The following is a 14214-nucleotide window of genomic DNA, read 5'->3' on the forward strand; positions in this document are numbered from 1 at the left end:
TGGTGTTATCATTTTCCTCTTGAGCTTTTCAGTTTTTGATTTTCCTTTTTTTTCTTTTATAAGCAGGCAGAAAGAGCCTCAGTGAGTAGAAGTAGTTTAGTTGTATTTATTTTCTCAGTCACTGTTTATTCAGTGACCATATAAATCAGCTATTGTCCCTACACATAGCACTTTGCATGTTTATTCCAGGGGCTACAGAGAAAGGAATAGCCTTCCTTTCTACCATACATGAATAGTTCATACTGTATATTTGTTTCCAGTGGAAACCAGTGACATTTCTTATTACTGTCAGTTGCTGGGAAGAGAGAGCAAAGGAAGTGTGTGAAAACAATTTGTCCTCTGTAGTAGTTATTTGTACCAAATGCATTTCCCAAGAGTTGGCTGATTTATTCTGATGATAAACAAGTTGGATAATATACAATACCTTACACCAAGCATATCTACTGAACCCTTCCTGGAAGCTAAACATGGTTTTTCCTTTTCTGTTTTCTTTTACAAAATAATTTATGTGTTTGAGTATTATGGTCTGTTGTGTCAAATGTTCAGTTTTGTTATGCGCCCTGTATCTCTTCAGCAAGAAGAGAAACAGGTCCTGTTTCTTGTGAGCCTTTTAATGCTCTTTTTCCTGTTGGGAAAAGGCTCTAAAAGAACAGTAACTTGTTTCTAAACCACATTTAGACGTAATGTATAACAATAATGTGGCACAAAAAAATGGTAAAGTAGCCTTTATAGTAGAGATGCTTAGACTGGTTTTAATTGATCATGATCAAGTCCCAGAGATGATAAAGACAAACAATGGGAACAACTTGGAACAACAAACACTAGAACATAGCTAGTTCTCCTTGGAATCATTCTGAAAGCATCCTGTCCATTACTGAATGCTGCTTAATTTTTCTGTCTTCCTCTCCTAAAACATTAGGGCTGAGATTGAAGTTTCAAAGGACATTGGAAACTAGCTGTTCATAGCAAGCCTAAACTCTGTACTGTAGAAACTGCAGACCAGAGGGAACTTTTGTATCTAATTGTATCAATCTAGAGGCCAGACATCCTAGCTCCTAATTAGTGATAAGTATAATATGACAGTCCTTTATAAAAGTGTAGCTTCTTACAAGAGCTTGATTTATTTATTTAGAGTACTATTTGTTAGTAATTATCCTTTTTTCCATTCACAAGTAGTTTGTGTGCTTTTTTTCTTTTATTAATCTTTTCAGTATTCATAGATTATTTGATGGATAGCAGAAACAAACACATCTCAGTCTATGGGTTTTGTTTGCAAAATTTTCAACTGGGCCATTCACTGCTCATTTTTTCATGCTACATGACTACTAGGCCTGTGCAAAGCAGCTAGTATTTGCTTTGGATTCAGTCGATTCAGGGGACACTGATTCAATTTGGTGATTCAAATCACCGTCCCAAATCGATTCAGCCGAATCTGATTCAGAATCAGATGAATCTCCAAATCGAACAGTCCCCATACCCTGCCCACTCTCCCAGCCCCGTCAATGGCTGCCCTGCCTGGACCCAACATCCCGACACTTAAAAAAAACAACCCTGCACTCATTGGCTCCTGCCAGGCTGGAGGGCGGGGGGGGGGACATCCCTACTGCTCCCCACTGCCCCACAGTGCATGGGGGGGCTCTACCATGAGCCCCCAGAGGCCCCAATGGCTACTGCAGTATCTGGTGAATACGGGGCTTTTTTTTTTTGCATTTTTTTTTTTTAAGCGCTGGGATGCTGGGATCGGGTGGGGCAGCCATTGATGGGGCTGGGAGAGCAGGCAGGGGTTGGGGGGTTCTCAGGAAGGCTGGGGGAGCAGGGAGGGGATGGGGCTTGGTGGGGGTCCCCCCCAGATCCCCTCCCCCTCTTCCAGCCACCCCTCCCCCCACTCCCTACCTACTGGCACGGAGTCCAAGTCCAGCTCCCTGTGGCAGCGAGCAGGGACTGCCCAAATCTCCGAACCTCCTTCAAATTGATTTGGAGGCTTTGGATCTATTCAGACCTTTTTATCCCAATTTGATTCAGATTCTGAGATTTGGCTGCCGAATCAGGCTGAATCTCCTCCAAATCAAATCAGAAACTGAAGCTTCACACAGCCCTAATGGCTACTCACCTAACTCACGTGGTACCGTTTCTGCATCCTGATTAGATCACTGAACTTCCTTTTTTTCTGAAGGAGAATAACCTAGTAAGCAATGTGCTGCTGCTATTATTAAAATGGTTGCATGTTTTCAGAAAATACTTGTTTAAACATTTTTTTATTTTAGTGGCTTAACAATGAAAACAAACCTCCATTAAAAAAATCATAAGGCTGTACAGTTGAGAAAGAAGATCTTTTATATTTTTAACAGCTCTCTGGGCACCCAGCATTAGAAAATGTTCTTTTTGCTTGGCTTTTAATATGTGGCAGCTTTATACTTTTAAAAAAGTTATTTTTAAAGTCTAGCAGCAAAAGAAGTATTAGCTATTCTTTTATTATATTTTTTTGTTTAAAAGCTCCACCAAATCATAAAACACACTTTTTAAAATATGATGGGTAAGGCTGTTATACTTGTCATAGCTCAAAGTAAAAGGTGTTATTTACAAGTTTATGTTTTGGAACTCCAGGCCTATGCATTTATATTTAATAAATCAAGCCAGAAAAAGTGTTTTACTTATTTTGTGAAATTTTAGAGCTAGTTTCAATTTAGAGGAAAAATATACATTTTATACTTGAGGCTATACAGATCCTCCAGGACTAGAATAAGGCAAAAAAATGAGCATGTTTAGAGCACTGTCTTTTCAGGATTTATTTTTCTTGTGCTTCACAGGGTTCATATCTATATAAGAGAAACAGAAATCCATTGGCTCTATCTGCTATGCAGGTGCTACAATGCAGCCTGTGGTGGTTCTTCTATGACAGCCTGTCAATCTTTAGGAACAAATGCTAACCCTCTTCATGGGTACACAAGACCTAAATGCTGAAGTTCTGCTGCATACCAGGAGACAAGTCATTAAATGCAAGTATCCAGAATAACATAACTTGGATATTACTTGGCATGGTGGTGACAGGCAAATTTTATGGTACCTTTTTTTCCCCTCTTGGATCTTGTACTTCAATTCCTGCCAGAACATCCGAACATATGTGGCAGATGGTTTGGTAATAACCAGTTGAACAAGTGGGATTTTCTGTATTTTGCAGCAAAAATCAGTCAAATTTAAGAGAACTGAGAGAATGAAAGAGCTGGGAAATTCAAGGTGAAGATTTATATGTTGCTACCATCTCAGCATGTGCTGCCCTGTTGTTTTAAGATCCAAAGCTTGATGCAGGTAAAGGTGCACTGGCAATGCCATGATAGAAAATGAGAATCCTGTCTCTCAATACCATCATATGGATATTAGTGCAGTAGGCAATTGTGTTAGGAAAAGAGAAGTATGGGCAAACAGGCAGTTATAAATATAAGGACTACACTAACTGATCTGTGATTTATGGTAATTGTAAAGGTAAGGCATGCCTTTTGTTATATTATTGTAATAAACAAGAAAGTTCTTATTCATTAATTTCCTAGCAGATTTTTTTTGTTTGTTTTAATGAAGGAAGAGACTGGACTGAGGACAGAGCTGTTGGGGATTAGCAATGCAGCTGTTAATGGAGAACACGTCATCTTTCAGCAGCTGTACATGATTCTCTCTGTCATAGATGCAACAGAAAAGTATGGCTCTTGATGAAGAAGGATTTGTGTGTGTCAAATCCCAATCTCCCAGGATTGTGTACAAAGCACATAAATTCTCAGTGGGGGCATCTACACATGTGCTTCACTGTGCAGGTGACTAATTAGCTCCTCAGTAAAGCATCACCATGTACATGTGTGGAGATATTAGGCCTCAATAAACTAATTAACTCTGCCATAGTATAGTACTGCCTGCCACAAGTTAGTGTGCCACAATGCACATGTAGACAGTGACCAGAGCTGGCTGGGGCATGAGGGTGCTACAGTGTGGGGGCTGCCTGTTGGCTAGCCCTGCACTGTAGCACCCTTGTGCCCCAGCCAGCCCCACCACAACATGTTGAGCGGGAGCAGAACAGCTCTGGGCTGGCAGGCTGACCCCCCACACCCTATGCCAGTGCCTCCCCCTCCCCCAGGCACCTTGCTGCGATATCCTGGGTCAACATGCTATGGTCCTGGGTGCACATGTAAATGCTGTGCCTGGGAGCAATAAACTCTGGCATGAACTGCACCCAAGTTTATTCAGCCATGCTAATTGTATGTGTAGATGCACTGAGTTGCATAACTTAATGTAAATTATGGTTGAAAGGAACCGTAATTCTAAAATCGAAAAATCCACCAAAATCCTCTTGCACCACATCTAGTCGGGTTTCACTTCTGCTAAGTTTTGTGCATCTGGACAATATCTTTATTAATCAATAGAAAAGCAGGCTACCAAGAAAAACTTTCAGTCATATTCAAATTTTTAAACAAGCAAATAAACAAACAGACACAAAAATCCAAACCAACTAAAGCAAAAACATCTAAATGGAAAATTCAAAGGACACAGAATGTAACCCTTTGTGAAATTTCCAGTGTTTGATGAACTACTTTTGGAGACAAACAAACATTTATACCCCATTTTAAGTGCTATTTTAAACACAATACTAACCACAGTGCCACTTACAGTTTCTTCAGTAAAAAAAATCACTGAATCTTTAACGGCATGGTCATGTTTAGCATCTGTATTTTACATACACTCTCCAGATTCTTTTGTGTCCACAGTTTAACACACCCTTTATGAATCTTATTGGCCTCTGCTTGTTTTAGTATTGATAATCCTTGCACAGTTTTCAGTATTTTGTTTCACCTCTTATGCCTGTTCTATAAATTAATATCTTGATTCTTGAAATTGTCGTTACAAATTAAAACTGGTCTGGAACAGCCTGCCATCGGAGGTGGTTCAAGCACCTACATTGAACACCTTCAAGAGTGAATTGGATGCTTATCTTGCTGGGATCCTACGACCCCAGCTAACTTCCTTCCCTTCGGGCAGCGGGCTGGACTCGATGATCTTCCGAGGTCCCTTCCGGCCCTAATGTCTATGAAATCTATGAAAACCCATTCCCAGGATCTGCTCTTTAAGAAGTTACAAAAACCTTTATTTAATATTTAAGTTGCATATTTACATACATTTAAAGTATCTTCTGGCAATATTGAAAAAGCTCAGCTTGGAATTATGTGTTTTTGCTCAAGGTTACTTAATATTTATACATACTCATATGCATCTTTTCTAAATATTCATTGACAGTAAAGTCACTGTGTTTTATCAGACACACATGGACACATCAACATTGGTGCACGTGTCACTTACTGGCATAACACCATTTTCTAGGATTGCCATTCTAATCAGTTACCTTTTTCAATTATGTGTATCCAGATAATTGAAAAAGGGTATTTTTATGTAATACAAGCCTAAAGTGCATTCTAAAAATAGGTAAATATATAAAGATAATAAAGCAAGAATATAAGCAATTTAAATCAGTGATGCGTTTCACCACTCTGAAACTATTAGGTATTAAAGGGAACAACACTGAAATTCTGTGGGTAGATTATCCAGACAAATTTATCTGAACAGTGAATGTTCGAACAAAGAATTTCCACTGGCACTACCAGTTCAGCTGCATTAACAGGAGCCTTCGTGTAGACAGAGCTCTGGTGCCTTTTTGTATTTTACTAAGTCAATTACATTTGCACCTGAAGAAGTGCTAGCGGGGTTTATTTTTAAAGTGGACATTTTAAATTAGTGTTCTTTAAAAGTGGTGGAAAACTGTTTATAAAATTGTTTAAAAGTCACAATTCCAACCTGAGCCATTTCACAAATATGTTTGTTTTAGTTTTGAAAATGTAAGCACTTTTAAACCTACACCTCTGTAGCACTTCTAAATGAAATTTAAATTTTGGAAATGTTTAAGTTCCACCTTTTTGAGTGAAATGTGGCATTACTTCTGAGTTAAAACCTAAAAAAAAGTCTGTTTTGTGAAGCCAGAATACTTGCATGAATTTACACACTTTCAAGGACTTTGTCTATATCAATAATAGATGTCAGATATCATTCATGTTACTCATGCACTACTGGAATATGGTCAGATACTACTGTAATTAGAGTGGTAGAAAAATCTAAACAGCATAACATAGTACAGTGTTCTTGTTTATTTCCCATCATTTTGTAATTTGCAGGAATTTCCTCAGTCTTCACAGGCTAGTCTCAGTTCTGCAAACATTTATGCACAAGCAATGCTGAGCTCAATGGAACTACTTACATGTGTAAAAATACACATCTGTTTATGAATTTGAAGGATCAGGGTCACTGAAGGTTACACATAGGTTTATGTATCAAAATAAAACTACATATGTTCTCCATGTATGTTTTTTCAGTGTCATTAGCTCAAATGGAACTCCAGTCTATCATGTTCTTTTTGTATAAAAAGATGTTTTTAACTGGGTCAACACAGGCTAATCCCAAGTTTCAATTTAAATATCAGTATTTTGTTCATATCTTTAAAAAGATTTTCTATTTTATACTGACCCTATTCTTTTCTTATTTTTACCGTTGCTTGAAGATCCTTTCATTTCCTTGTTCATCAAAACAGGATTATGTTATATATAGAATAAATTATGGTTTTTTTTCTAATGTATTGGCCGAGATAAATATCTATGCTATTATTATTGCCATTACTTTGGAACAATGCACTTAGTGGAATATGAATTTAGTATAGTAATTTTATGTATAACCAAATTTCTAGTGACAATTGTCATATAAACACCTCCACTTTCTTTCTGTTTCTCCTCAATATGCACAACTTGAAACATCAAACATGTCATCAACAATGCATCTGTTCTCTTTCTCTGGAACAGGCCAGCAAAAAAAGGGTAAAAGTTCTTACCTCCAGGCTATTAAAGATGACAAAGAAGACTAACATCCAGAGGTGCCTGTAAGCCACGTGCAGTCCTCCCCACAGCCATGTAATGGAAATTAGGGCAAACAGGTACAAGACCAATGGGATCTCTGGAAATCATAATTCAGTCTTTCAGTTGATATGCCTTTTAAAGCATTTCAAAACATAAAGAAGCTCAGTTATTCACTATCTCTTTCACTAGTCGTATACACCTGAATATCTTGCGGACTAGTGTGAACTGTGGTATACAAGCTCCACTGATGACCACCTGCATTCCTGAAGTTGCTATCCCTCGCTGGGAGAGGGTGCTGGGGTAGGAAAGGGGTAGGAGATATGAATCAACCCTCTCTCAGGGCACCACCTGCTGGTTGGTTTAGCTAACAGAGTTGGCAGCGGTCTTTCAAGGTGAATCCATCTGGAGACAATCCAAGTATGTAAAATAGATAAGAAGTTTTGCTTTATGGTGGGAAGAGTACATATGTCATTAGTAAATATTATAAGCTTAGTAAACTTAGCAAGTATGAGAAGAATTCTTCTAATTCAGGAACATTTGGAGGAAAAATATGAAAAATATACTTCCAGGGATTAGGAAAAAATCTAAAATTAATACTAAAAGACATTAGGACTATAACATTTTAAATTGAGAACATGGCTAATTTATTGATGTACTGTATTTATTCTGCAAATTTAAAATGATCATAACTTTGATCCTGTAAAGATTTAAGCAAACAAGTAAATTTATTCAATCATTCAAGTCTTTGCACTGTCTTCTAAGATGTGTATGAGTTAACTTTATGCACATATAAAAGGATCTGGCTGAATGCACAGAATTCAACCGATAAAAATAGATTTGTTTTAATCATAATCTTATCCTATAAACTTGTTTTCACAGACTGCCTTATATCCAGATGCACTCCATGGGCGCACCCACACATGCAAACACGTGCGCTTGCAGCAGCTCAAATAGAAGCAGTGCAAATTTGAGCTGGGGCTTTTTGCCTCAGCGCACATGCTTGGACATGCACTTTGTTGTGGAGCAAATTGTGCCACTTGGGGCAAAATAACCCTGCCTGGCTCCTCCTGGATCTGCAGCCAGGGGGAGCTAGAGCCTGAGGCCAGCATCTGTGCTGTCCCCAGCAGTATAAAAAGCTGACCTGGCAAGTAGCTCAGGGCTACTCGCTCTCAGGACCTTCTGGGGCCCAGCCAATTGATACCTGGGGACACCAGCCCTTGTGCCAGTTGGACTGCTGAAGCAGCCCTGAGAGTTCCCTACACACTGCAATGGTCTGGCAGTGGGGCCTGGTGCCTGGCTGTGACCTGCTGCCACTTGCCAGACCTGGATGGAGACTGCACAGCCAGTAGAGGCATCTGCTCCTCTGGGCCAGCTTCCAGTGGGCTCTGTGCACCACTACTGCCATGTGGGCCCCCTGCCTGGCCATCTGGGCAGCTATCGCCCTGAAAATGTTCCGGATGTGGTGGCCTGCTTTGAACTATCAAAGCATGCCCTCCTTGCCCCATTTGGCCAAGAGGTCAGCCACAGCCAGCTGGGTCCAAGGTGCTAGTTCTGAGCAGGCAGGGTCCTGCCACTGACCTCCTAAGTAGGAATTCTGGTGTTCCCTATTGGAAAACTGAAAAATCTCTTAACAAAAAAGTCCCCAAATCACTCTGTAAAATACCCCAAAATCCATGTTCCTCCACAAATAAAACAAAAGACCACTATGAAGACACAGAAAGAGTGAGACAGAGACAGCGATCAGTTGGGCAACGTTTTATTGATATATCTACAGTGTTAAAGCAATGTGGAAGACTACCAGTGTCTCTATCATAATAATAAAGTGAACTCTAAATACATGTTTCACGAATTCATGAATATATATTTTGCTGCCCTCGCACAGGGACTACAGCCCCCCAACAGGGGATTTGGCCCCCACACAAGGGCTACAGTCCCCAATAGGGGATTTGGCCCCCCAACAGGGGGTTTGTTCCCCACACAAGGGCTACAGCCCCGCCAACAGGGGCTTCGGCCCCCAAACAAGGGCTATGATGTCCCAAGAGGGGGTTCGGTCGCCACACAAGGGATTTGGTCCCCCAGTAGGGGATTCAGCCCCCACACAAGGACTATGGCCCCCTAACAGGGGTTACAGCCCACAACAGGGGCTATGACCCCCCAACAGGGGTCCAATGGCACCCGCAGGGGCTACCACCCCCCCTACAAGGCCCACATGCCCCACCCCAGCCCCCCGATAGCTGCCCAACCCAGCCCACCCCCCACTTCCCCAGGCTCACCAATGGCTGCCCTGCCCAGCCCCAGCCCCCACTAGTACCCCCATGGCAGCTCCCCCAACCCTAGGCATCATCACTTTAAAGAAAAAAAAAGAAAAAAAAAGAAAAAAGTGAGAAAAAGCCTCTATTTACCCCAGAAGCAGGGGTGGGGGTGCTCCGGGGCCTCCTGGCAAAGCCCCTCATGGCACCATAGGGCAGCAGGGGACAGGAGGGCCTGGGCTGGGGTCACTGGGATTGTCCCACTGCCCAGCACTGTGAGGGTTGGGCCCCAGTGAGACAGATGGCAACCAGATTGTCGGTAAATGCTGGTGGGGGGTTGTTTGTTTGTTTGTTTTAAACTATGGGGATGCTGTGGTGGGGAGGCAGGTGAAGGGTGGGGCCGGTCAGGGAAGTGATCAGGGAGGCTTGGGGGGCCTGGTGAGGTATGGGGCCAGGCAGGAAAGTGATTGGGTGTTGGGGGGCATGTAGGGGTGGGGCTGGGCAGGAAAGTGAGGGGGTTCGGGAGGGGCAGGCAGGGGGTGGGGCCTAGCAGAGCAGGGATCAGGAGGGTTGGTGGGGAGGTGAAGGGTGGGGCTGGGCAGGAAAGTGATTGGGGAGGTTGCAGGAGCAGGCGTGGCTTGGGCTGGGCGGGGCAGGGATTGGAAGGCTGGCAGAGTGGGCAGAGCCAGTGGGGGTCCCCCACCATGGTCCCCTCCACCCTCCTCCAGCGCCCCCAACCACTTCCTTATGGCACTGGAGCCCTGGTGCTGCACTGTCTGGCAGGCCATGCGTTTCAGCACCAGGACAAGGGTCCAACTATAGAGATACTCTGGCAGCCAGAGCAACTCTGGGGAGGACCTAGCTCCAGTTGCCTCAGGGTATGGTCCAGGACCATGCCCTGCCCTGGTTTTTTAAATTTTGGGGTTTTTTTAGACCCCTGGATTTTTTCGTCCCTGCATGTGCCTTTTCCCCATTCTGAAAGGGGTTTGAGACAGGGCAAGAGGCACATGCACGCTCATCTGGACGTGTCCTATATATTTGCCATTATATCAGTAGTCTGAAGGATGTAAATAATGTTGAGGTTTTGATATTGCCTGGCAGCACAATGTTCTAAAACACGGGTGCTAAACTTAGAATAGAAATTTCCAGAAGTTACATTACATTGGGTTGGCTCCTGGCATCGACTATGCTCACAACAGACTTCAAAGTCCATATTTGCCAACTTTGGTAAATTTCAAGATGCAGAGGTGTCCTGCAAAACACTGCCTATTACCCATTGTGTTAATGCTATGCCAACAAATTGGATAGACTGGAAAACAGTCATGACTGTGGAAATAGGAATGCTGGAGCATATATAGTCTTCCTTAATTATGCTGCTTATTGTAATACAATAAAGTCATATGTACGTGAATATAATCAAGCATCCAATGTCAAGGCTACCTTTCAGCAAGGCAGAGAATAATTGCTTCATGGATTTAATTATTACTTTGGCAATGAATTTTGTTAAATGAATGTTTATGCTTTCACAAATACAGGAACAGCTTGTAACAAAGCACAATGTGAACAGGTGTTCTGTTCTGCAGGTTTTGCCATGTAAGGCCCAATCTCAGTGAGAGCACTGACACCTACAGGACCACCCCCGGTCCTGTAGGGAGCATACCAGGAAAGCCAAGGCTGCAACTGAACTCCAACTAGCTTTGAGCATCAAGGACAATAAAAAGTCCTTTTTCAGATATGTGGGGAGCTGGAGGAAAAGCAGGGGCAACACTGGACCCCCGCTGAACCAGTTGGGGCATCTGACACCCAGGAAAAAGCCAACCTATTAAATAGGTGTGTCGGACGGCCAAAGCCGACTCAAGGTGATTTAATAATTATTCGTTCATCGGGCGGGCTGGTGAATAAAGAGGCCGAGAAAGCTTTATGGTTGTAAAACTTTACTTACGTCGCTTGCGGTTGCGACGAAAACGGTCCGGTCATCTGAACAACTACGTTAGTTGCTCCAGCTGGCAGGGCTCAGGCCAGCACGTCCGTCTACAAATCAGGCCGGCAGGGAAAAGGATACGTCTGGGATTGTGTTCGGCGACAGGGAGAAGAATCGATAGGTGATCAGTCTATCGATCAGCTCAGCCACGAGTCACATCTCTTCAGAGGCACTCTGCAGCGTGCTCAAAGTTCTCCGACTGGGGCGGAAGTCGCGCTAATTTTTAAACGGCTAGCAAGCCAATTACTAGCCGCCACGTGTGCATAATTTAGAGCTGGCCAATAGCGGGACACAAATTTGCATTCGAATGGCGGGAACTCTCTTGCACCGGGGGTTTTCTGCTGCAACAGAAAACCTTTACTTTGCAAGAGGCTCTCATGTGGCGGGAAAATTCCACCGTGCCGAGGCACCAAAATCACTGGGTTGTGACATGCCCCCTTGCCGACGGCACAACTGGAATTTTAGACACATGAGCACATCATACGGCATCTTTGTTTCGGGACTCATTGAACTGGCAAAGCTTCAACAACCAGTAATATATATATACATAAACAAACAACTTGATAGACCGGTCTTTTCAACAAGTTACAAAATACAATAACTTTGAACATATAACAACAACTGTTGATCATCGTCTGCTTGGGATTCTCTTCATCTGGTAGTCAGTCCGTCCTCTCCTATTAACAGACAATGTCAATAAAATGCCTAATAAAAATGAGAAAATAGTGTTATAAGAAGTCCTGAGCAAATGGACGTTCGCCGTCTCAATGTCTCCTTCACAACTATCACTTTATTGACTCGAACGAACTGCAGTATGGTGCTTGATGAATCTCACAATCGGGCGTTTGTGAATTATTACTTTTCTGGGGTTAGACCTGTGAAGAAAGAAAACAACAACACAAAACAAAAGACTCATAATTGGATTTACTGTAAGAATACTGGGGGAACGTTGGAACGGCATGTCATCCAGTTGTGATGAACGATAATAGGAGGACGATCGGGCTTCTCTTCCAATTGGACAGAATAGGTGTTGGGGTATTGTCCCGACCACTGAACGGTCCCTTTGTGAACTTGTGGATGAGATTGATGGGGGTGCGGTATTGAAATCCACACTAACTCGTCTGGTTGGAACTTGGGCTCCCAAGGTGGAGGTTTCTGGACATTAGCTTCATCCCATAATGGTTTAGCAGTGTTTAGTGAAATAAGGACACCATGATTAAATTTAGTCCAGTTTTTAAATGTCCCTCCTCCTCTAAGGCGAAGCTGCTCTTTGTACAGACCTATGTGTCTTTCCACAACACCGTTGGACTGCGGGTGGTACGGCAAATGAAGATGCCAGGCTATATTATGAAGGCGAGCGAATTTGTCCAGAGCGTTTGAATTAAACGGGAGTCCTCCATCAGACTGAATCTCATGAGGGGGTTGCCAGGTAGCAAATACAGCAGTCAAAGCAGAAATGACAGCGGTAGCATTACTTTTCCGTAGGGGGACAACCTGCAACTGTCTCATTCCCAAGTCGACAACAACTAGTCCTTTATTTGGTGGCTTAGACCCTGGGAGGGGTCCTAGCAAATCCACCTGCCAAACTTTTCCTGCCTGAAACTGTGAAGGATCGAAAGCTCCAAGTTGGTGCTTGGTTCTGTGGCACTTTTCTTTAGCACATATCTCACAGGCATGAGCTACCTTTTCCCAATTGCGCCGAGCTCCGTATGAAGCCGGTTCCGTAAAGGTTCGGCACCAACGTCGATGGCAAGCTCGTGGTCCCGGGTCACCCCAATTTTCATGAAGCCACGCGAGGAATGGATTTACTTCAGGACCGGAGGTAGATGTGATAGGCAAGACTATGTTGGTCTGGAGTGGATCTTCTAAGAACTTATCAATTACCTCATGGACTGGATCAGTATCTGGACGATGGGACTTAGTGTGCCTAATCAACGGGAGGCGCACAAATTTAGTTAACGTTTCCCAGATATCTTGCCAATCGTTCAAATTTTCGGAGGGAAAAGTTGTGCCCGTAAGAATTTTATAAATATATTGCGAATCAATTGCGATGATTGCAACAGGGAGTGTATCGTTATGATGTGTCAGACAATGTTCTAGTACCTTAAGGAATCCTAATAATTCACATTTTTGGGCCGAATTATCATCTGGGTCGGCTTGAAAAATTTCCTTATCGTTGCAAGCTTTGCAATAATATCCATAGTCTCCTCCATGTCGGGAGGTTCCATCTGAGGCCATCCATGCCGGTGCAGAAGTTCCATACAATGTAGGGACTTTCTCTTCCTCTTCCGGGCTTGGATCAGGTACTGTGTCCTCCAACCTCCAACAATGCCAGGTGTAATGGTGAGTAAGCACCAGCGTATTCCAGGTCTTGGATTCCCCCTGAAAATGTGGGTCAACTCTTCCCGCATCCAGCAAGGGTAACAATGTGGCACCGGGAGTGCGTAACGTCCCATGCCCCCTTGCTAATGGCTCCACCAGTTGTTCGGCTAGGAGGATTCTTCCTACAGCTCCATATTGATGTTGTGCTGCCTGAAGAGTCTTATGGGCTGTATATACTAGCTCATCGTGAGGGTTATGTGCGACAGCCCACACATGGTTGGTGGTGAACCTGAGGGTTACGGTTAGTGACTCACCCAGATCGATGGCATGGAGTTGTATATCTTTGACCGTGGCTAGCAGACGAAGCAGGTTTCGCTGATCTCCTTTTGTCCAAGGCGTGGTCCTTCGGGATTTGTTACGGATCTGTCGCTGCAATTTGGTGAGGAGTGCCAAATCACTAGGTCTAACATAATGCCGATACCAATTCAAATAACCCAACAGCTGTTGAAAGTGCCTCTTAGTAATAGGGAAGAATGTTTTTAATGGATCAATGTCAGGACCCTCATGCGAAATTCCGTGGTGAATGGAACCGATGTACCGAGTACCAAGGAACGTAATGTCATCTACAGGATGTAAACACGACTTTTCCTTGTTAATCGTCCATCCTTCACTCTGGAGGTGAGCGACTAGTTGGTTAACTATACTAGTAACTACAGAACTATCACGA

The 14214-nt window shown here is 43.1% G+C and overlaps 1 protein-coding gene across 1 annotated transcript in view; it reads right to left on the minus strand.

Annotated features, from left to right (window-relative positions):
• The window catches only part of ADGRV1 (adhesion G protein-coupled receptor V1), a 487191-nt gene that overhangs the window by 53008 nt on the left and 419969 nt on the right, over positions 1-14214 (minus strand). The window contains exon 87 of the mRNA XM_019483282.1: positions 6911-7032. Within this exon, the coding sequence (XP_019338827.1) occupies positions 6911-7032 (122 nt within the window). The remainder of the gene's footprint in view (positions 1-6910; positions 7033-14214) is intronic.

The sequence above is a fragment of the Alligator mississippiensis genome, chromosome 3, assembly GCF_030867095.1.
Source record: "Alligator mississippiensis isolate rAllMis1 chromosome 3, rAllMis1, whole genome shotgun sequence".
In the NCBI taxonomy this organism is placed as follows: Eukaryota; Metazoa; Chordata; order Crocodylia; family Alligatoridae; genus Alligator; species Alligator mississippiensis.